The sequence below is a fragment of the Mus pahari genome, chromosome 13, assembly GCF_900095145.1.
Source record: "Mus pahari chromosome 13, PAHARI_EIJ_v1.1, whole genome shotgun sequence".
Classification (NCBI taxonomy): Eukaryota; Metazoa; Chordata; class Mammalia; order Rodentia; family Muridae; genus Mus; species Mus pahari.
In genome coordinates this window covers 87,409,992-87,434,427 of record NC_034602.1, presented here as the reverse complement: position 1 = coordinate 87,434,427, position 24,436 = coordinate 87,409,992, and the positions used below count along the sequence as shown (strand labels likewise).

The 24,436-nt window shown below is 41.0% G+C and overlaps 1 protein-coding gene across 1 annotated transcript in view; it reads left to right on the top strand.

The window, feature by feature from the left end:
• The window catches only part of Prkg2 (protein kinase cGMP-dependent 2), a 106,703-nt gene that overhangs the window by 37,296 nt on the left and 44,971 nt on the right, over positions 1–24,436 (top strand). The window contains exons 3-9 of the mRNA XM_021210645.2: positions 1,711–1,877; positions 4,575–4,688; positions 6,537–6,642; positions 10,821–10,884; positions 18,199–18,276; positions 19,525–19,619; positions 22,592–22,660. Of these exons, the coding sequence (XP_021066304.1) occupies positions 1,711–1,877; positions 4,575–4,688; positions 6,537–6,642; positions 10,821–10,884; positions 18,199–18,276; positions 19,525–19,619; positions 22,592–22,660 (693 nt within the window). The remainder of the gene's footprint in view (positions 1–1,710; positions 1,878–4,574; positions 4,689–6,536; positions 6,643–10,820; positions 10,885–18,198; positions 18,277–19,524; positions 19,620–22,591; positions 22,661–24,436) is intronic.

Here is a 24,436-nt window from a genome sequence, read left to right as displayed (position 1 = left end):
TAAAGAAAGATGAAATCACAAACTTAGTAGGAAGTGGAAGGACATGATGTAGAATATTAAGCACGCTCACCCAAATCCCCAAAAGAAAAATGACCTACATATTCTCCCTCATCCGTAGATCTGCCTATAATGTGTGCATGTGTGTATATAAGCAAGTGTATGCATAGCTATAGTGAAGCACTTATAAGGAAAAGCTAAAAAGGGTAGTTGTTGAGGAATGATAGTGTGCAGATAAAGGACACAGGAGCCACAGAAGCTAATTATTTTTCTAGTTTGAACTCTGACATGGATTTTCATGCTGGATAAGTGCACGGAAACGTAATTGCTCCTGAAGGCATGGAGCCCTAAGTGAAGCTCTGGCTTCAGAATGGCTATTCTAACTGTAGACAAGTCATCAAAATACATAGAGTTTGGATCTGGATGAGTGTTTGCTTGAATGTATACTTTATTGTAGCTGCATGAAGCTTGTATTTGTGACAAATGAAGGCAGTTTTATACTTACAACAGAATTAACAAAATTCTGTGGTGGTTTAGATGAAAGGGAGTTCTTCAGGTGGCCACTGGGTTTGGATGGCTCTGAGGACAGAGAAGATGTTTTAAGGAGGAAGGGGTTCCTACCAAGGAGCTCGTCTGCTTCCTTTCTATGGATTAATGAATTGATGAGGTCATGAGGGAAATTACTCATTTTAGGAAGTCTTTAGCCTGTGTTTGAGAACTATTTGTATAGGAAAAGGCTACTCATTTCCTAATAGAAATAAACTGCTGTTAAAAGGCATTTGAATGAACGTTGCAGGGGAATAAAATGCCATTAAAAATCACAGACAGCAAATGGAGTACGTAAAAATTCCCACAGCTCATGAAGCATCTTTTCCTCCAGCTCAATACTTTGTAACATCGAAGAGAGTATGTTAATTAGAACATTTGAAACACATGGCAATTGAGTAACTATTTTGAGCTGCCTCCTTTTGCTAACAGAAGGCAGAGGATTCTAGGACTGTCAATAAGCGAGACTTTAATTTGAGCAATGAAAAGAGTGTAGCATTGGAAACAAAGTTTTTGTCCAGTCTATTCATGCCTAGAAAAACATCCTCAGGCAAACCCTGACTTCCACCACCCCTCCCAACCCATGTCAATCAAACCGAAGGAACCAGCTTTCGTCCTCAGAAGGCAATGAGATGGAATGGAGGTATCACAGATGGCAAATTGACAGACTCAGATATAAAGTCCAGGAAGAGTAAATTTCTTCCTCCCATTTCTTCTCCTTTTTCATAAACATGGGAATAGTAGCTATCTTAAAGAATATAGAACTAAATAGGATATAAAAGAACACTGTCACTGGTACTGTGTGTGCATGAGCATGTCAGTGGAAGGATGCATGCATGCATCAATGAAGGGATTTATAATCTCACAAATAGGATTTCTTCCTGTTTTCCAGATCTGCTTCCATCTGACAATAATCGCATGGGAATTTTTCCATTAAGAGATGGGATTACAAAGGGTAATTAAATTGGTCTCATGACTACCAGAAAAATATTCAAGATATTTTTAAGAGCTTGGCATATAATATATTGGTGAAGTTTTAGGTGAAACAAAAAAAAAATTATAAGGATGTAAGTCTGAAGATAGTCATATCAAAGCACAGAATGCAGTGAATCTTTCATACTTTCCTTTAGCTGTAATGGCCATTCCTTTTCTGTTATTGTACAACAGTGAGAAAAAGCTCATCACAGATGCCCTGAATAAGAACCAGTTTCTGAAGAGATTGGATCCCCAGCAGATCAAAGACATGGTGGAATGCATGTACGGGAGAAACTATCAACAGGGCAGTTACATCATCAAGCAGGGGGAACCTGGAAACCATATCTTTGTGCTGGCCGGTGAGTTTCACTGGTTTATTTTTGAGTTCCCCTATGAAATGGGTTTTTTGTTGTTGTTGTTGTTGTTGTTTATTTTGGCTGTTTTGCAAGCGTTCTAAAAACAAAACCAAGTTGCTCTGTTTGTCGAAAATAAACAGATTGACTGTGTGTGACGAGGACATTGACGATGTGGTCAGGGCAATGGTTGATGCCCGTGGAGTGTGTCTTCTCTCCCACTGAGCGCTTGATAGAGAGGTCTCATTTCCTCTCTTATCTGTCCGGTAGCGCAGTTCGTTTCGTGTTATCAGTGGAATCAATATCTCATCCCACGGAGGTTAAATCACTTATCCAAGGCCTCACTGCTCAGAAATGGAAAGTGGAAAGTAAGGCAGGAAACCAGATTCAACGCTCCACACTTTTAGTCAGAACTTTGCTTATTGAAAAGTTTTGGTTCGAAATGTAGCTATTTGTGTTGACACTTGACATTGCTACCAAGGAGAGTTCATTTTTGTGGTTTTGGAAATCACTTTGATTGTAGACCAATGGTTTCAAAGGATAATTTAAGTTTCTTTCTAAAACAACAAATCGAATCACATGCCCTACCTATTCAACTGTTGTGAGTACAGCCATTTCGTTTCTTATGCTTTATGATTACTGGAACACACATGGGTGGGAGACAGTAAAGGACCAATTGATGAATCTTAAATGTTTGCCCATTTTTAAATATAAAGAAACAAGAAACTACCTGGCTAGGGGTTGAGGTGATTGAATGTTATGTAAAATTCTGAATTGCCTCAACTTTCTGAGTCTGGGGAAAGAAAATTAAATGTCCTTACCCAGGTAGCATGGCATCCTGATTGGTGCTGTGAACTTCTACTTTGCATTGTGGTTCCCAATAATCTAAGCAATCAAGCAATTGCTTTTCCTGTTTCCTGCAGCCTTAGAAGTTGCCTGTCTAAACAAATTAATGTGCTTGTATTTTCCTGTTTATAACACTCCAAGGATTGTTCTTTCATATATTGATCCTAAAAGCCTATCAGTTTTTAAAATTATTTGTGCATTATTTGTTATATAATCTTCAAAGGTAACTTCAAAATGATTCTGTCATGCCAGAATGATTATTCTACCCTGGTAGTGAGTTATAGTCTTAATTTAGCCAGCCTTCGATTTTTACAGGGATGGGCGACCCACAGTAATATTTTCTTCTTACAACTTTTTTTTTTCTTGGCCATTTCACATCTATTTTAGCATCACTAGGGCATTTTGGCAGGAGAAGACAGGTCATTAAGTCAACAAATATTTATGGAACCTGCTATGAGAGCACAAGAAACACATGCCAGCTGCATCGTGTTCCTTGCCAGTGACTCTGATGAAAGGCTCGTGGAAAGAAGAGGTTAGACAGGAGTGAGCAGTGCCACAGCCGTTGAGATCAGGCACACGGCAGACATGGAAGTGAAGACTGAAGGCTTCCTTATTTGAATTAATTACCATGGCATCCAAGGACTGAGTTGCCTGGCTTAATTATCTGCCTGAGCAAATTAATTTGATAATTAGAATTCCCCCCTTTATAAGATACAGCCTGAATAGCAAATACTACAGAGTTAGCTTAAACTCTTGGTATTCCATATCATTCTTCAGTATGACTCAAATCCTATGAGCCAGAACCAATTAAGAAAAGTACCTAGATATGTATTAGGATCTAAGATATCAACCCCAAGTGGTTTTGATGGAGCTGGAATTGGCTGTAATAAGAAATTACTAAACTGTATGTGTCATCTGTGGAATTTTGAACCAAAAGAAACAGATTTTTGTTGTTGTTGTTCTTGTCAGAACATAATTCTAATCCAGTAAACATCTTTGCTTCTCTGGCCTGGAACCTGTAATGGTTCCTGGCATCATGTTGATTCTCATATCGGATTTGTTAAAAGTAAGTGGATGACACAGGATGGCATAGTGATGCATGATTTTGGGAAGAGGACAAAGAAAGACTGACATTGCTTCCACCCCTCCACCCCCCTGATTTCTTCCTTTAAAATGGTAGACATTTTTTAGAGGAGTTTTTGCTTGAAGAGGCAAGGAATGGTTTCCAGGGCATAACAACTGTAGGCAGTTTGCTTGGCACTCTGTTTTCTTCACCTCAGCTTTGAGTAGATATAGATGTACAGGGATGCACCAGGATGAGGGGTTCAGCAGCTAAGGACCATGAAGTCATGTATCCAAGGTTACACAACCAAGAACTAATTCAACCCAGGTGTAGAACTAGGTGACTTGACCCAACAGCTGGACATCATGGCTATGATCAGTCTTCCTTCCCTCAAAGCAAGAGCTATGCAGTGTTTTCAAGACACACACTGATTGTTGGGAGAAACGTTTTCTCATGCTACGTTTTTTCGTAGGGTGGACTGAATATAGTGAAAGTGTACATAACATCTGGCCTCTGCTAGCTGTTGTTCCTAGCTCCCTACCTGTATTAACTTACTTAATTCTCATGGTAGATGCACAAAACACCTAGGATTCTCCCCATCACCCATGATGAACGCCTCAAGGTCAAAATTTGGCAGGTTTGGTTTCAGTCCTGACCTTTTAACCACTCTGGTATAATTAGATTCCTACGTGAGTTAACTGTATGCTGTGCACGCTTTCTGGTTCTTTTCTTCTTCTTTCTGGAGTCCGGGTGTGTTTTGATGATTTGTGTTTTTCTCAAATTCTGTTTGTTAGAGGGTAGACTTGAGGTGTTCCAGGGAGAGAAGTTGCTATCATCCATCCCAATGTGGACCACATTTGGAGAACTGGCTATTTTGTACAACTGTACTCGGACTGCCTCTGTGAAAGGTAAGGGGAGAGAAGCTGCTAAGCGTCACCATGCACTTGAGGCTGGCTCCTGAGCCGAGCTTGGGGTACCTTGTCTTTCATTTTGCCCCATAAACTCTTGTTGATAGAAATACAATTCCAACAAAAAGGTTTATATGGGAGCTTTGATAGAAATGATTCAAGCTCTGAAGAACTTTTTCTAGGCTGGGGATAGCTCAGAAGGGGAAGCACTTGACTTGCCATCGTAAGGACCAGAGGTCCATCCCTAGACTCTAGGTGACGTGCCAGGGTGTTGTAAGAGCCTTCCATCCCGGTGCTCGAGATGCCTGAGCTTTGTGGCCCAACAGTCTAGCCTTAATTGGTGAGTATCAGGACAGTAAGGACTCGGAGGAGATAGGTGGCGCTATTGAGGATGACACCTAAAGCTGTCTTCTGGCCTTGCAAACACACATATGCACATGCACACTTATACATGTACAGGCAACCCATTTGTGTGTCCACACACACCCCTGCACAGAAGCTTGTGCACCCAAGTAAACACGCAAGCACACACATGTATATGCATTAGAAAAGAAAAATGAAAGTTCTCAGATAACTGTGTATGAGGCGTGGTATGAAGTTGAATGCTTCCATATTTGTTCAGTTGCCACCTTACTTTTATTTATGTAGCCCATTGCCTTGGGCGCTTTCAGGATGTTTGCTTTTTAGTTTATTAAGTTTTTATAAACCAGAGATATTAAGGAAAGCAATAATATAAATGTCAGCATGGGTGTGTTCTTGAGAAATGTTTCCTTGAATGATATTTAAATCGCTCCTCTTAAAGATTCATATATATATATATATATATATATATATATATATATATACATATATATGTATATATAGTATCCTTGAAGTAGACCTTCAGTCTGCTTAGATGTGCTGTGTCTCAGCATTAGGAATGGGGTACACAAGGTTTTAAGGATTAAGTCCACAGAGTTATTGAATATAAATGTAGATTGTGAGGTTCATCTCCAAACCTGAAGAATAACCAAATTAGGGTGGGGATTCAATTTTTAAACAAGAATATTGAGTGACTGATTTTATTTTACTCTGAAGTTTGGTGAACTATAGTTTCATGTTATTCTTTTTATTTTGTTTTAAAAATCATTTTAATTCTTTTACTTTTGAATTTTTAGATTTACTTGTTTGCTTTATGTGTTTGAATGTTTTCTCTGCATGCGGGTATGTGCACCACGTGCAGTCCCCTATAACTGGGGTTATGGATGGTTGTGAGCTACCATGTAGGTACTGGGAATCGAACCTGGGTCCCCGGCAAGAGCAACAAGTATTCTTAACCACAGAGTCATTTCTGCAACCTCTTTCTAAATCTTCCAACCATAATGTATCTAAACATCTTTTTTTTTTCCAAGAAGTTTCTTCTGTTGCCTGTCAGTTTGGATATTATGCTTGCTTTTAAAGTCTCCCATATAAAATTTTTTGCCCTCAAATTTTCTATCTTTAAAAATCGTTTGTGTGCATTTTATATAAAAGTAACTGTAGAGATTCTTAGAGACGATATTGGCTCTTAGGGAGTGGTGTCTAAACATCATAGAAAGACACACCTTCACACACTTTTAGCTTTCAGTTACTTACTTACAAACTCTTTAATGTTGAATCAGTTTCAGGCTGACTGACATGATTCAAGAACACTCTGGTGGGCTTCAGAGCTGACGTGATAGGAAACTACCCACAATCTCATTATTTCCTTCCATATGCATATTTAAACAATACATTTCCAATAAGTAAATACTCAGTGATTAACCATTTGGAATGTTTTCTTTGTCTGGTGCTAAACACTGTTGTATTGTTTTCTTGAATTTTCTAAAGCGATTACCAATGTTAAAACTTGGGCACTGGATAGAGAGGTTTTCCAGAACATTATGAGGAGAACAGCCCAGGCCCGGGATGAGGAATACAGAAACTTCCTCAGAAGGTAAGAGTGCGCGCTTGGCGGGTGAGAGTGCAGAAGTTGTACACAGGTTGAATTTGACCACAGAAATGATTTCCTTAATGGTTTCCCCACTTAAGCAGTTTCTACAGTGTTAACGTAAGGAGAAAATTTGCTACAAATGGCAGCGGATACTAAAAATTGTATTCCCTTCCTATTAGCTTGTATGCTGAATTATTTTCTTGCTATTTCTTTTACTTTAGTATTGAAGGGGCCATAGCATAAAAAAAATGCAAAAACACCCCAAAAATTCACCCAAGTTTGTTCACTTGGCTTTGAAAAAGCATTTATGATCTCAGAAAGTATACCAAAAGGTTAATTCTTCTAATATTAATTTTAGTTATTTTTATTACATTTAAAAATGTATTGATTGACTGATTGATTGATTACACACACACACTCACGTGTGTGCCATATCACGTGTACAAGTCAGAGGACCACTTCCATGGAATCCAACCCAGGTGATCAGTCTAGACTTCATAGTACTTTGTACCCTGAGCCCTTTCACCAGCCCCACTTGGAACATTACGATTAGTTTATCTTACTCTCCTTGCTCTACAGGTGACATCACTTTTGTCATTTGCAAAGGCACACTACCTTCTAAGTAACCATTATTTGTAGCAGCTTAAAAAAAACCCCGTTACTAAGTCGCCGCATTCACAGGGCAGTTGATTTTGTAAAATGCCCTGTACTGTGGCATCACCAGTGAGTCAGTTTCCAGGGAAACACTTGTCTGTATGATTTCAAAAGCGAGCTTAAGGAGATAACCAGTTTTGAGAGGGCACACACTATGTTCAGTAGTCTTGCATCTGAGACTTCTGACAGCCTCTGGTATTTGGGACACGGCATGTGATAAAATGTACTTAGGATAAGTGTATCAATAATTATGCATCTTGTAATTTCCAAAAGTAAGCTTCCAGTTTTTTTCTAAGTACAGTCTAGTAGTGTGATCTTCCATAGCCAGCCTGCAAGGCCAGTAATGTTAGGGTTATCACACCTAGCATGTAGTTGGGGGTCATAGGCATGAACACATTGGCAATCAGCAGGACACAGCCAGTATGCCGGGTCTTAGAGAACATCTCCTTGACATACCCTCGTAGAGACAATAATGACTCCTGACAAAGGGTTGCAGTAATGAGAAGCAGATGTGTCGTTTCTCACGTACCTTAGCTATCATGTGTTAGGATCTACCTAAATATAGGTGATCTCAAAATTCTGCAGCTGAATGTCCCAGGTCAGCATTTAAAGTAAATAAACCACACTGAGGGATGAGATTAAAAAAAAAAAAAAAAAGGAGTACAGGAATTAACCAGTGGCCACAGGATGTAGCTGACTGAGCTAAAACACAAACCATTCTACAGAGTCATGGTCCCCTGGGAACTCAGTGTGCTCTGTGAGTGAAGGAAGCTCCGCAGGTATTACTCCAACCTTCTTCTTGTTATTTCATTCGTCCATTCAACAAATATTTGTTTCTGGATACCAAACATTGTGGATTCAGTGGTGAACAAGGTAAACCCTAGCCCTGTCCACAGAGAGGGGTGATGAACTGAGACCTCTCTTCATCCTTACCCACCACTCCCAAAGGTGACAGGCTTTCTATTCATGGATCCCAGTTCCGACCAGAAGGAAAACCTTCATACGTTTGTGGAAATCGAGTTCTGCGTTTGTTCTGTTTTGTTTTGTTTTCCATTTCGACAGGGAGGCACGACTCTGGGGTAATGCCAGGTTTTTTTTTTTTGTTTCATTATATATAATACACTCTTTTTATATATGGAATGCAATACACAAGGACTGTGATATACACGTAAATCACAAAACCTCATAAAACTAACAATCCCATTAGGAAATACATCCAAAGGAAATGAAATCAGTATGTTGGAGGAGACATCTGTGTCTCCATCTTCTTTGCAGCACCATCCAGAATAACCAGGAAATGGATACAATCTAATTGACCATCAGCCATGAATGGATAAAGAAAATGTGGTACACATAATGGAAGAATGTTTAACCGTAAAGAAAAAGATTAAAACTCATTCTTCGGGATGACATGACTCAAAGTGGGGAATGTTCTATTTAGTGAAATGGGCTAGGCATAGACAGACAAGTGCTGCATAATCGCACTCAGATGTAGGCTCTGAGAGAATTCATTGCATAGCCCTTGAGAGCAGAGTCGTTCTTCCCAGATGCTTACAACAGCAATGGGTAAGTGTTGGCCAGTAGGTGCTAAGCTAAGGCAGACGGGAGTCAAAAGTTGTGATATTGCACCATAAGGTGATTATACACAACAACAATGTGATGCATATTTCAAAAAGCTGGGAGGAAGAGTTCTGAATGTCCTTACCATAAGAAAATGATAAATTCTTAGAGGACACATGTTTACCCATATCTAAACATTGCACATATATGCATATATAGAAATATTGCAAAGAACCTTATAAATAGGTACAATTTTATACACATAGTTCAATCAGAATAAATTTAAATGAATGAATAAGTTTCATTGTAAGGGAATGATAACATTATCATTATTATAGTAAGTGAAGTTAGAGATGTCCCCACAGTACCTGTGGACTCTGATGTCATCACAGATGTCTGCCCTTCTCCTCTCCTCCTGCATTTGGAAGTTTAGTGACTGTTCCATAGGTATTCTTCAGGTTTCTGGCTTGATTTAACTCACTTTGAACTTGTAAGAATGGAGGCATTTTTGCATCCCATTAATTCCTTACCCATCACTGTGCGTTTATTTATATGCTCGCTAGCTGGACTCACACTGGTGTTTAGCAATTCCAGTGCACCAATTCAGGCATTCTTACAGATCTCACACATGTTTTCTGGCCTAGTGCCCCATGTTACATATGTGCAAGAATCTGCCTTGAGCTCCCCGCCATCACAAGATTTAGTCGTTGCCTTAGTCAGGGTTTCTATTCCTGTACAAACATCATGAGCAAGAAGCAGTTTGGGGAGGAAAGGGTTTATTCAGCTTACACTTCCACATTGCTGTTCATCACTAAAGGAAGTTAGGACTGGAACTCAAGCAGGTCAGGAAGCAGGAGCTGATGCAGAGGCCATGGAGGGATGTTCCTTACTGGCTTGCTTCCCCTGGCTTGCTCAGCCTGCTCTCTTATAGAACCCAAGACTACCAGCCCAGAGATGGTCCCACCTACAAGGAGCCTCTCCCCCTTGATCACTAATTGAGAAAATGCCCCACAGCTGGATCTCATGGAGGCATTTCCCCCAACTAAGGCTCCTTTCTCTGTGATAACTCCAGCTGTGTCAAGTTGACACAAAACTAGCCAGTAAAGTCCTGCATTTGGGGAGTAGCATAATATTTCTTGTAAGGGTGTCAAATGGTAGATAGTAATAAAGAAATACCATTTATAGAACTGATACCAATGGTGCCAAAAATGTGTAAGACAGAAATTGATTCAATAAAACAATCTAATCATATAGATTAGTTAATCGTGCTGAGGGAAATTCATGATTTTTTTTAAAGAATAAATGGGCTTCAGTATTCTATTTCAAATGTTCCTGTTACCTGCCTCTGGAAACACTGATTTAAAAAGACAGCACAGTAAGATTAATAATCAAAGAATATGTCACTGGTAATTTTCATGTTCCCATGGGTTCAGTCTACCTAATTACAGGGAGTTAGATGAAAACCTGATCTTCCATCTTGAATAGAGTAATCCACCTGGGCTAGAAGAGACATGGGGAACTAGAAGCAAACACTTTTCCAGATATGAGTTGCTTAGCAGTGGGTGGGATGTCACTGTTCCCTTTGTAGCCATGAGACCTTCATTTCTGACCTATGACAAAAGCCTGGAAGAGTACAGTATATATGAACTGTTTCCCATTGTCAAGAGATTCTGTTATTTAAGCAATTTCAGTCATTTGAATGTTTACATTGGAAAAACTGAAGTGTATTATTATAATAGTATGAGAATATAAGAATTTAGAATCTGTATGAAATACGTATTTTCTAAGACATAACTAAGAACTAGGTGTGGTGTTGTATGCCTGTAATACTAGTTCTTAGAAGGCCAAAGCAGGGGAATCATGAGTTCGGGGATAGCCTGGACTAAATTGTGAGACTCTCTCTCAAAAAAAAAATTGTTTAATTAAAAAAAAGATAATTAATTTAAGATTTCTTTTTAATTTTGAAGTGTCTCCTTGTTGAAAAATTTACCTGAAGACAAACTAACCAAGATCATTGACTGCTTGGAAGTGGTAAGAAATTTTAAAGTAAAAAAACTGCATATATATCATTAGATCCTAGAACCTACTCACATTATTAGTAATGTAAATGAATAAAGAGGAAAAGATGGGAGAACATTTTAACTCCAGAGAGCAGGAGCCATGTCCAGTTGTGAGAAATCTTTAGGCCAGCTCACACTGAGATTAGGGGCCAGCCAGGGTTAGGTAGATAGACTTGGAACTTGCAGAAAGAAATTTGCATGTGTAAAGTGAAATTTGATTTACATATTTTAATCTTTTTAGTACATTTTATACAACCAATCTGCCTAACTCACGAGGCATTTGATTTTCTCCCATTAACATCACAATCCCTTGCAGAGTTTTCACAATATAAAGGAGTCAGTGAGGCATAATTAGGAAGCAGGGTTCAGAAAGGGCATGCTGATGCTGTGGGGAGGATGCTGATGCTGTGGGGGAGGATGCTGGGGCTGTGGGGGAGGTGCCCAGAAGCCAGCCCGGAAGCAGTTTATACTCAGCACTGTGGACCATGGAAACACATATTAAGAGCTCACGCTTGAGTACTTTACCTATTCCAATATCTAGAGGCAGATGACAGATTGGAGTGTGTTCAGAAGCTTATTCCTGGCATCCCCCAGATGGCTGGTTTTAGTTTAAGACTCGTCAAGCCTTATTGTGGAAAAAAAAAAAAAAAAGATTTTAGAATGTACCTTGTTTTTTTATGATACACGTTTCATGTAAACCACTTCAGATTTCGAAGATTACAACTCAAAGCAAATAGCCCCTCTTACTTTCTTGGGGGTTCTGTTTCATTGAAACCCAATAAAATAAAATAAAATAAAATAAAATAAAATAAAAACGAACTTTCGGAAATGAAGAGGAAATAGGGGTTTGGTGGCAGTTTCTCAGCCGGATGGGAGGCTTAGACAGAGCTGCTTTCAGTGGGAACAAAGGAAAAGAAAAAGAAAAAGAAAAAAAAAAAGCCTGCCCACCTGTTAACAAATTCATACCCCTGTCAATCGTAGCATAGTGTAAACACATAGGTGTTGAAAAAGACACAGGGACTATTTTATCCTAAACCTAAGCAACACCAGTAATGTTTCCATGTACAGTCATGGAACCCATTGAATAGTCAAAGGGCAGGCTATGGGGGCACAATGCCTCACCTCCTGTCCCCTGGAACTTCAGACATAAAGTCAGATTCCACAAGTCTGTGTACTGTGCATTCCCAGTGTAACCTAAACCAATCACAGATGTTACAAATTAATAATTCATCCCAGTTTCTTAGGGTGTTTTTCCTTTCAGGCCAGAGAAGCCCAATATGTACATATTTTTGTTGTTGTTGTTGTTGTTAACCTAAAAAAGTCTGTTTTTAATATAGTACTAATAGAGTGGTTTCATCGGAGGGAAATTCCGAGCTGACAGTGACTATGAGAACTTGGCGTCATTAAAAATATATGGTCAATTAGACATATTTATAGCGGCCATAGGCGACAGCCACAGAATACATAGATGGGACTAGAGTTCAGCACTAATTAGCACATAATTCAAGTTTGTAAGCTTCATCTTTTAAAACACGCTAGGAGAGCTTGATTACATCTCAGCCTCTGCAGACAGCAGCACCATGCATAAAGGGGCTCTTTATTCACACCTGGCAAACAAATGCATCCCAGTCATGTGTGAAAAGCCTCAGATGTGGAAGTCATTAGCGAGGGAGTAATGGAGTCTGTTTAGTTCTGAAAAAAAAGCGCTCAATTTACAAAACAGATTTTCCCCACAGTCAACCCCCAGTGCAGGGAGTTGTGATAAAGCTCCAGCTGAGTTCTCAGAAGGCAACCATCTCCACAGTTTTTGAGAAAAGAGGTGTCTGAAAGGCCGCTTAGAGGTCGGTAGGGAAGCTGTTTTGTCCTTTGTGTGGGGTGAGAAAGGTGGAGAGACGAGGATCAGAGCTTCCTGAATCAAGCTGTAGAGCTGGCAAATTCCAAAGGAACTTAACTCTGGTGCCTTTTAGCATGACAAAGCAGCATGTGACCACCAGGTCCATTCAGAACCGGAGGCGACTCTTAGTTCTTACTTTGGCCTCTAAAGGTCTCCAGACCAGGGGCGGGGCTTCCAGGGGCGGGGCTCCTGGGCGGGGTTTTCAGGGGTAGGGCTTCCCTTCTCCTTCCCAACTGGCTCTTTTGATCCTTATTCATTCTCCCTCTCTCCTTTCCTCCGTCCTCCCCTCCTTCCCTCGCTCCCTCCCTCTTTCTCCCTCTCTCACAGCTCCGGTCCCCTCTCTTGCTCTTTTTTCTTCACCTCTTTCACTCTTCTTCTCTCTCTACTTTCATGGCCCCATTCAGTCATGTTAGTCTACTTCTTTCTCTCCTTGCTCTGGACTCTTCCAGATGCCTTTGGCCGAACTGTCCCTTATATCTACAATAAAACCTGTCTCCTCTACCGCACCTAGAAACGATGATCATGTCCTCATTTTCATTCATACCCTTTGTGTTTAAGACGTTGTGAACTCCACCACCAAGTGTCTCTGATAGTTCAGTTTGTTTGTTTGTTTGTTTTTTATCAGCTTTCTTGAACACAGGTCTCCCAGAGCATTGAGCTGGGGAGGCAGCCATCTTCTGGAAGTCCCTGCTCACATTCTGACCAGAACAGGAGTAGGAATAATGGCACACAGTCACAGCTATGCTTTAGGATTTGTCTAAAGATAACCTTAAGAGAGGATGCAAGTTTGGGGTGGTGGTAACAGTGGACGATAATGAAAACTAATGTACCTTGTGTGTCTGCACAGTCATGAAGAAGACAGGGGAAGCAACAGTGTCTGCTTCCATGTCAACAACAGGGCGAAGCATGGAATTTGTGTAGGGCAGAGCTCTAGAATCTGACCCAGTGGCCCTTAGTTCTGACACCCCAATGCCCACCCCTATGCCTTTCCTAGAGCTCCCATTGTACCAAGGGAGGTGGGGTACAGTAATGTGAATGCCTTTTTTCTATTGCAGATCTGGGTTGCCAATAGATAGGCAGGTACTGCCTTTCGAGTACTGAGTCAGAAACTGGTAGAGCATGCCAATTTCACAGTTTGAGCATTTCACCAGTGGGATTCTTATGCTCCTTATGGTTTGAGAAGTACTGAGGTGTGAAAATGGATCGAGAAGCCTGCTTCGTAAAGTGTGCCGTGGTCTGCCTCTCCCTTCCAGGGAATTCCACTTTCAATCATGTTTGGCAAAGTCTAGTCTGTGTGTGTGTGTGTGTGTGTGTGTGTGTGTGTGTGTGTGTGTGTTGTATGTAATGTGGATGAGTGGTTTCTGTGTGTTGCATGTGTATTGGGTGAGTGTTCTGTGTGCGTTATGTGTAGTTCGGGTGAGTGTGCAGGTGTGGACACATGTGTATGTGCATGTGTCTGAAGGTCAGAGGACCATCGGAGGGTGTCATTCCTTGGGCACCAACCCCCTTTTCTCTTGAACAGGATCTCACATTGGCCTGGCTGGATTAGACTAAGGTGGCTGGCCAGTGAGCCCTAGGAATCCTCTTGCCTTTGCCTTCCTAGTGCTGGGATTACGACAAGTACTCTCATATCTAGTTTTCAAACATATGGACTCTGGGGAAGAAATTCAGGTACTCGTGCTTGTGTAAGACGGCCACCTTGCTGCCGGAACTATCTCCCCAGCTCTATAAACAGGTTTTGAGAATGAGTTGTACATACATGCTTCTCTGTGTGTGTGTACATGTATATGTGTTACATCTTGCCTGCCATCAACAATTCTTTGCCGTGAAGGTTTATAGCACAAACTCTATATTATGAGGAAGTCTGGACTTTGATTTTCCCCCATCGCTCCTGAGTTTTTATGAGTAGAAACTCAATTTCTTGCCTTTTGCCACATCAGCACAATGAAACACAATGCAACACAATGCCTGTAGGGGCCACCATCCATTTGTATGGTTTTCTAGTCTGCTCTCAAATTTGTTTCCTTCTTTTTATTATTATTTTTTTTCACGTATGTTACATTTCTCTTCGGGCTTCTAGACACCCTCCTTTAAAGACTCCTTTTCAGACCATGGGTGGTAAGATCATGACTAGTTCACGGAAGTGATTCGGCGGAACAGTTTTGCAAAATCAAAGGAGCAAGTGTAGTGATGGTTTCAAAGACACTTTATATTTTACGTGAGTGTCTATGTGTGCATACCTTTATGGGTATATCGAGCAAACATGTGAAGTGAATTCCTTATTCCAGGGAAAATGCCCATGGCTTCTTGGTCTTCTAAGGGTCCCTTTGCGACATAACCGCAGGGCCGTTACCGCACTGTTTGCTCTTCTCTTTTTGGTTGCGGTGGCTGCCCTAGCCTGACTGGCTGCATTCCCCAGTTGACAAATACTGGGCAGTCCAGCACCACGGCCAGTTCTCACCACCATATATTTTTGGTCTGACCTATTTCCACAAGCTTTCCTGGTCCAGGAGTTGCTGTCGACACACTGGGAGGTATTATTTGCCTTCCTTCCACGGTTTAGGATGACAAAGAACCATCCCTGGGCTGATTCCACAGGGGAAACTGCCCTTTAAGAAATTATAAGGCTCTTTCTCAATGTTCCTTCTCAAGCTTGTACCCTCTGAACTTGCTGGTTGTTAGGAATTAAGACCACACCTCTGTACATGTAAGATGATTTGTAATAGTCCAAGGACAGCCCGGTAGCCCGTCAGAAGCTTCTCATGTTGTTTCTGCTCCATGTGCGTGACAGGGACCGAGATCGGAATGGGGGTAAGGGACATCTTCAGCTATGGTCCACCTGGCAGAAAGCTGCCACTTCACTGAAGTGACTGGTATTTTAATTAGTTGCAGGAGGAGGACACCTTGAATTGTAGGGGTGTGGTCATTCCTAAAGGGTCATAGTTACTGCCACTATGAAATGGAGCATCTCCATAGAGAAGACTTCTGATAAAAAATATGAAATAAGAAAAAAACCCAAGAGCTGGGCTAAGTGAAGGGAACATAAAACCTCACTGTTTGTGTAAAATAGAATTCATCTCCCATTCACAGACCAGTCCAGGGGGCGTGTGAGGTTCACCCGGTCATCTGGGGATGTAAACTGATGGCTACTTTGCCATCGTCATTAAGCAAATGGCTTTCAAGGTCCCTCCGGGCCATGCCATTAAGGCTGTGCACATGGAATGGTTCATGGGTCTGGCCTGGAAGTGATATGCATTGCTTCTGCCTTATTCTTTAGGACATAATTTAACCATATGGTTAATGCTAACAACAGATGCATCACTTCCTCGGGTAGCCAGAGATGACTCTGAGAGCCAGCTTGCCATCCCGTCACAGCAATGAACAGTCACTCGGTGCCTGGTGTGTACCAAATAATTCTCCCATAATTCATGACCATTTCGACTTCATCCTCAGAAAATGCTGGGTGCTGTAGATACAGAAGGGCCAACTGAGGTCCAGAGATGTGGCCATAAACCACATACCACAGTCCCTTTCCTTAATACATCAGTTATCAAATAAACATTCACCGTGTTTAAGGTGTTTCCAATGTTTCAGAAAACACTGTTCTTATGGGGATATACAGAATTGCACTCACACACCGCCCCCACCTCCAACCCCTTGTTGGGAAGATGGGCTGAATGTAAATACAGAAGCCCTTGAAAAAGAGGGTCATTCTATGCAGAACCGGAAGTGGAAACTAGGGAAGAATCCCTGAGTAGGAATCCCACACACTGTGCTTGCTGTAAGCTGCCCAGGAGACTGCAGCTGGCAGAGGCCTCCAAGAGCTCAGAGCAGCCCTGCTGACTCCCCACTGACAGCCCAGAAGGAAATGCAGTCTGTCCCCACAAGGAACCCAGCCAGCCATCACAGCAAACTTGAGGAAGATATCCTGTGCCTGGAGGTTTCAGGATGGAATGCAGCTCCTGCTAATAACTCAGATTGGATCCTGAAAGGCCTTAAGCCGCTGTTCTCCTCTGTCCTAGGGCTTTCCGATCCACAGAAACATTAAGCCAACCAAAGGGAGTAGGTCTGGGTTTGTTGGTTTTAGAAGCTACAGAAAGCTAACACTTCAAAGCTATAGCTTTGAGGGTTAGGGTACTCAGGTGATGTATTCAGTTAAAAGCAATTCGATGTAGAACTGGGTTTATGATCTGGTTCTTTTGGCTTCATGTGTCCTTCTGAGAGATGTTGAAATGTCTAATTAAGTGTATACTCTGCTACGAGAATAAAAGGTGTATTCATTGATGTGAGGAGTAATATTCAGTCCATAAAGATTTGTTCTATTACACTTTGCTCATTTTGCTTAATTGACTAGGAATGTTTTGAAGAGCAAACACATTAAAGTAGATTTAGTTTAGAACTTATTTTCCAGTCTAAAGGAAACAAATGAGTGAAATTTTGTTGTAGACATTATTAAGAAATCCATCTTACTTCTCTGAGTTGAGACAGCCTCAAACAAAGACAACATAGAAGGGGGTCAATGTGATCTGTCTGTGTCCCATGATGCTGGGCTCTGTCAAGTGGATACTTTTTTCTCACCAAGAATTCTCAAATCGCACAACTATGTGTGAAAGACAGGAAAATTAGTACAAAAAAGGAAAGAAAGAAGGAAGGAAGGAAGGAAGGAAGGAAGGAAGGAAGGAAGGAAGGAAGAAGGAAAGAAAGAAAGAAAGAAAGAAAGAAAGAAAGAAAGAAAGAAAGAAAGAAAGAAAGAAAGAAAGAAGAAAAGAAAGAAAGAAAAAGAAAGAAAGAAGTGATCATTTGCAGTTTCATGAGAATAAATCAACACTAAAGCCAGAATTTGCACATGTAGGTTCTGTTCTTGCTGGGAACTTTTCTGATGAAGCCCCTTTAGAAACAACGCGCATAGCAGAGCTGCCAGTTGTGTATATGAGCACTCTCTAGGTGGTATTGTTTCACAAAGAGTTAGAAACAGAGGCTGCCTCTCCTCATACCCACTGGGTGTATTTTCAAGCTATCATGAAATCACGTGTTCCTTTCTGAACCTTGGACCTACTCCTTAGACAGTTACTAGACATTGCAGTTCAGAGATCACATGGTATCCCCGGCTGTCGTCTTGTTCTCTCTCCTCACCGTATCTCTGCTCCTGGTAACTGAAAGTGAATATTGCAAATGAAGGTTTCCCGAGAAAAGATAAGAACAAGCACAGGTCTTCTAGCTGATTAATAAAACAACACTCTTTAATTTTTACCACAGCATTGACGACACACACGTAGGGTAAGCTCACAGGCAGTCCACACTTAAAGACACAAAGGGCTCTGTTTCCTGTATGGCTTCAGTCATGGACCTCACTTGATCCGATGTTTTGTTTGTTCTTCTTCATCCCACCAGGAATACTATGACAAAGGAGATTACATCATCAGAGAAGGAGAAGAAGGGAGCACCTTTTTCATTTTGGCAAAAGGAAAGGTAAAGGCTAAGTCAAGTTTAAGTCGAAAGACCTCTGCTGGGTTCAGCGTGCTGACAGTGTAGTGGTGCTCTCTGTGGCTGTGGAGGAAACCTCTGACTGGAAGGGTGACGAGACATCTCTGTTAGAGTCTCTGGGTTTCTCTCAGAGGCCCAGGATTGGAGATGAATACACAGGCTACTCCTGATGGACCACAGATGACATAGTACCTTGTCAGTGACTGCACACAGGTTACTTTATGTTCTGGGGAAGCCTCACCGTGTGTAATGTCTGTAGTGACTGGTTTGTTTCTAGAGTCCCTTTCTAGAAAAGAGCATCTGATTGTCAGTCAGCCCAACGGCCAAGTATGGGGCTGGAATAATGTTCTAATATAACAGGTATGACGAGCAATTCAGTAGAATGAGCTCAAAGGGCAACATCTCAGTCTTCAAGAGAATTCTGGCTAATAAAAGAATTGCATTTCAAAGTATTAATTCGTGGTGAGACGTATATATCAATCATGAACTCTAGCCAGTGTGAAACAATGGCTAATAACATATTAAAGAGGACTAATTCTAGCTCAAATAGAGAACACCGTAAGTTCGAGTCTCCGTGCTGAGCCGTCCTAGCCTGTGGGTCCCTTTGAAATGAACACTGAGCTCTCAGCCTTTTTACCACATCCAATTTGGCATTGTCTTGGAGGCCCATATGACATACCCTACCTGTAGGCAAACTTCAGACTGATTCCCGACTAAATCATCAAGACTGTTAGAATTTTTGAAGCAACAAAAATCCCTATAAGAATAATGTTATTTGCTATGAGGAGTTCCAGGAAGAATCACTGGATTTACATTCTTAAAATTGTCCTTTGGAATCAGGTATAGTGGTTCACACCTTTAATCCCAGCACTTGGGAGGCAAAGGCAGGCAGTCTCCAAGTCTGAGGCCAGCCTGGTCTACATAGCGAGTTCCAGGACAGCCAGGGCGACACAAAGAAACCCTGCCTCAAAAATCAAAATCAAATAACAAATAAAAACTAACTTTGGGAGGTTATTCGAATGGTCGCCTTGGGAAGAGATTCCCCTGCTACAGAGGGTTGTCTCATACCTGCCGGAACCAGAGCAGAGTGTGGTGTGTTGTCCGGACTACAGCACCACTGATGTGGCCTCTTCTTTTCCCCACTTCAGACAGATCTGTGAGTTTGTGTGACGGCTGTGCATTCAGACCCCTCGTTTACTTTGATCTCTGCTTCGAATGTCTCTCTTGCTCTAGGTGAAGGTCACGCAGAGCACGGAGGGCCACGATCAGCCACAGTTGATCAAGACGCTGCACAAAGGGGAGTACTTCGGAGAAAAGGCTCTCATCAGGTGGGCCCGTGGGCTCACACCTCATGCCCAGACACAAGGTTTTAACCCGCTCTCTCATTTTGCGCAGGAAGAAACGGGAAGGTCTTACACCAGTAAGATCAAGATGGTGTTAGATTAATTCTTAGCTTAAAAGCATTAGCGAAATATGGAAAGCAAGGAAATTATTAACCTAATAACGTTAGAGCAAGGTATTATGTGGCTGTGGTTTGCAAAAGTATCCTGCTCAGCAATTTAGTTTTTTATTAAAATGTGAGAAGAGAGCTGACAAGAAGGGCCAGTGGGCAGAGGGGCCTGCAGTCAACTCTAAGATCCTGAGTTTGATCCCCAGGAACCTCATGGTGGAGGGAGAGAACTGACACCACTAGATTTTCCTCTGACTATTACATGTGTGCTATAGCATGCAAACATACACACACACCACACCACCCCACACACGCTAAATAACTGAATAGAATTTTTTAAAAAGTCACAACTTTTCACACACTGGGTATCTTTAAAATATGTCAAAAATAACTTTTAGGAATTTTCTTATGAGTTCAATTTGAAAGTCTTAGCATCAGCTCAAAATAATGCATTTGAAATTTTTTTGTGACCCGTCTATCTTTTGAAGTGTAAGCTTATTTACAATTGATCTACGTTATGGAAATATGTTTTTAAAAGCTGATAAGTGGCTCAAGGGAAACTTTGTACTTCCTCAAACAAACAAACCCCCACATAAAAAGAAATGATATTTCTAAATAAAAATAGCTTCATAAAATAACAAGGTAGAGTTCAGAGAAAGAGTAACATGTTTTTAAGTGAGCAATTCAGGGTTGTTCAAGAATCTCTTCGATTTCATATTGCCACCAAATGGTTTTATTGAAAATCTGTGTTTGAAGAAAAGAGTTCTTGAAGAACAGGTTCTTTCTGCTCCGTTTTCTTCGCTTTCACACATGTTCTGCTGATCTGCAGGACAGGCTGCATAATTACAGCAGGAGGGAAAACACCCGCAAATCATCCAGAGACACATCTGATTATCTAAAATCCTTACATCTCTTATTTTCCAGAGAAAGCTCAAATAGTAAAACATAATAAATTGGGCTTTAGCTATTATGTAAGCAAATTCAATGTAGAATTTTAAGACAGACTGGGTTTTTCTTTATTAATTTCTAGCTGGTAATGAACTTACTTTGATAATAATGAAATTACCTTTTTTTTCTACACTATCATAATTATCTTCCCACGTTCAAGCAAAACAAATAAACCTTGCAGATCTGAAGGGGTTATAAATGGAGTATAGATATTAAGTTTCTCTTGAGAGCTAGTGTGCTCTCTGGTTTTCCTGGACCTGAAGTAATTTGTGCTGTCTGTTGCAACCAGCCAATTATAGTTCTTTTCCTATAGGAAACACCAGGATTTATGTTTAACATAGACAACCAGCTCCCCAGTGCATCTGAAAGCACAAAGCTAAAACGAATGGGAAGGGAATGTTGATACAAATATTTTTTCCTTCTTTTGCACATTTTTATGACCCTATTTCTCAGGGCTGCTGATGGCAACTCTCAGTCTTACTTCCATTTTTATGTTTTCAAAATGACATTAAATGGTCTCAGGAGTTCTCTCAGAATTTTATTCATAAAAATAAATCCATGGCATTTAACACACAGTTACTCTGAAGGCACATGTGGGACCCTGTTGTAGTGTGTGCCGAGAATGATGCTTGTGACAATCATAGAGCACATATGTAAGGCAGATGCCTTAAGCATTCCCTTTCTATGAACTCACAAGCCAAGGTCATGTCTGCCTGTGTCTGTGTGAGTCCACACATACTTGGATCTCTCTGCTCCACTCTGCTCCTACCACTATTCATACCTCTGTCTCTGGGTCTGCTTTGAATTTCTTGTGTAAACTGATCCAAAGCTGCCTTACCTCTGACTAAAACTCCCTGAGGCTCACATATTTTCACTGATATCCTCTAGCAGGAACCCTATAAACCGAAGACAAACTTTAAAGGGTCTTTGAATGTCCCCTAGGAAGAAAGGGAGCTCCTTGCACACAAGAGATGGGCTGCCCGAGTTTTCTGTCCTCCTACTAAGGCCATGCTAAGGACCACATAGTTGGTATTTTTAACAGAATTGTTCAGAGCTGTCCCTGGGATGCCCACATTTTCTTGGTACTCCTGGGTTATTAAGTGAGTCTCTGAGTACTGGATACTACATCTGTGCCTTTCATTAGACTCCAATTTATAACTAATGGAGGGAGAATACCAATATATAACTTAATATGAGGAAATACTTTACCTGATTCTTGACCCATCAATATTACTTAGACAATCACACCACCTTCAGCTCATATATAATGACTCATTATATCTAAGAGATCCATGGTAAGAGTCTGTATTGCATTATGTACCAGAAAGGTAGCTAATTATGCTGTGGTTCATCTTCAAGAAAAACTAATTTCAGAGATCTTCCTGGGGGAAAAAATATCCATTTTATATCCTATGACATGAAAGTTTTTCAGTATGGAGTTCATCTGTTGCTGTGACTCTGTGCACACATGCTTGAATTCCACTTTAATTGCTTTGTTGTAGGGTACGAACTTGACCATTATCCGGGACATTTCTCCCATCTGTTGATCTATGTGCTGCCTCCTTTTATATTTGCAATTCTTCCTTGATGGGGAGAGCTCTTCTCTTCTGACTGTGATAAACACAAATGAGATTCCACTTCTCAGCTGGATAGTCTCCCATGCTCCCAGTACAGTCTCCTTCCCTGAGTTCTTTGTGTACATAAACTTTATTGGGACACATTTCAAATCCATTTCTTAGAAGGGTTGAGTATGAAATACCATTTTATTTTTGAAAATCCATGGTAGTCTTTGGATGGTTTAGCTGCTAAGTGTGAATTCACGTAAAGCTATAGGTTCCCTAACCATGACAGACTTTTAATTTCTAATTGTGGTGAAAGCTGACTTCCCTTTTTCATTTGCAGTGATGATGTCAGATCAGCCAATATAATTGCGGAAGAAAATGATGTCGCATGCCTCGTGATAGATCGAGAGTGAGTGTCCCAGTGTTGGAGAAGGCAGGCACCTGTTCCTTTTGAAGACTTGGCATCTGTTACTCCGAGGCCCTCTCTGTTTTCAGATTCATCACTACTTGGAAATGCTGGCCAATGCTCAGCTGCAAGTACATGCCATTAAAATTCATGAGCAGAAACCGGGCCTTCTGATCAGAGCCTGTCTCTGCAGTGGCAGATGCTGGCAGGCTAAATATTTTGTGTGCAAAGTTGATACATAATTATCAGCAATGGGCTGATTTAAATTCTGTGTCTTTCAGGGAACTCAGTTTGTTAGTGCTTTTACGGATTTATTTGTGTGTCTGTGGGCATGCAATATGAGATTGAGTATCCAAGGAGACAAGAAGAGTTCCCAGTCCTTGGAGCTGGAACTAAAGGATGTTGGGATCCACTGATGTGGGTTCCGGGGACCAAATGTGGGTCCTTTACAAGAACAGCCAATTTTTGAGCCCATCTCTCCAGCCCAGAATCTTCCTGTGAAGTAAAAAACAAAAACAAACAAACAAAACAGTCAACTAATTAGTTATCATTCTAGAGAGGCAGGGCCATCTGTAGTAATTTTTAATAATATGCACCAATATTGATATCATTCTTAGGTTAAAATAAAATCTCACTTTATATCCCTTTAAAAATAAATCTCACTTTATATCCCTCTCTACTTCAAAGCCCATGTTAACCTGGCTCCGTGGACCCTTCATTAATCAGTTAAATAGTCACTGGTTGTGTAGCCGATCCAAAGAATACAACTCACGTAAACAAAAACCGAACCATCGTCTGAGTAAGCCACAGTGTTGTCAAAGAACTAAGACATCCTCTTGTGAAATATTAACAGAATCAGTAAAATGGCAAGGTGTAATTGTGGAATATTGTCAGTGGCTAATTGTCTATACCATTTACGGAACATGGAGTCACAGGTGTGAAGCGCCGGGAAGCACTTACCAGGGAAATTTTCAATGACCTTGTCCACTTCACAGTGCAAGTCAGTCAGTTGTCAATGCATGGCTAATCTACAGCCTGTCCACAGATCCATGCCATCTTGATAACACATTCAAGGAAATGCAAGGAAACAGGCAATTATTTCATCTATAGATTTCTCTATTGTCTCTAAAAGCCAGATACTATACGTGTGAACCGCACAATCTTAGTGTCAACATATATTAAAAAGTTAACTGTAATTTTAATACTTCTCCAAGCTATTCTGATTCTTTCCTGCAGCTATGACAAGTGACCCCCAAGTAGGTTAAAGGTCTTCTCCCTCAGTGCCCTCTGTGATGAGCCAAGGGCTACTGCCCAGATTTCCTGACTAATTTCAGCATCTTGCCACCATGCCCCAAGGCTCCCATAGCACCTGTTCAGAAAGAGAAGCAGTTATGAAGCTGTGTGCGGAAAGGGAATTATTTTATTTTTTTAAGTGTGGAAATGAATCTCAACACAGGACTTTTTCTAAGCAAAGAGAAAATGGAGAAGTCACTCCAGGGGAAGTGAACCAGCAAAGGGCTGAGAAAGGGCAAAATGTGCTTAGATGCAAACAATCCTTGGACGACAGCTGTCGAATAGAAAATGTGTTAGGGTCGGTATCATCCTACCAACAAATTTGCTTTTTATGAGTTTCTTAAAAATCTGCACATGTGCTGAATAGCATTTGCCGTGCCGTAATTGCTCCGGGAGTTACGACCTGCGAGGAAAGAGAGGAATGAACTTCATCTGTAATCACATATGTCAGAGAGAGTCCCTCAGAGTCTATGAAAAATATTGTAA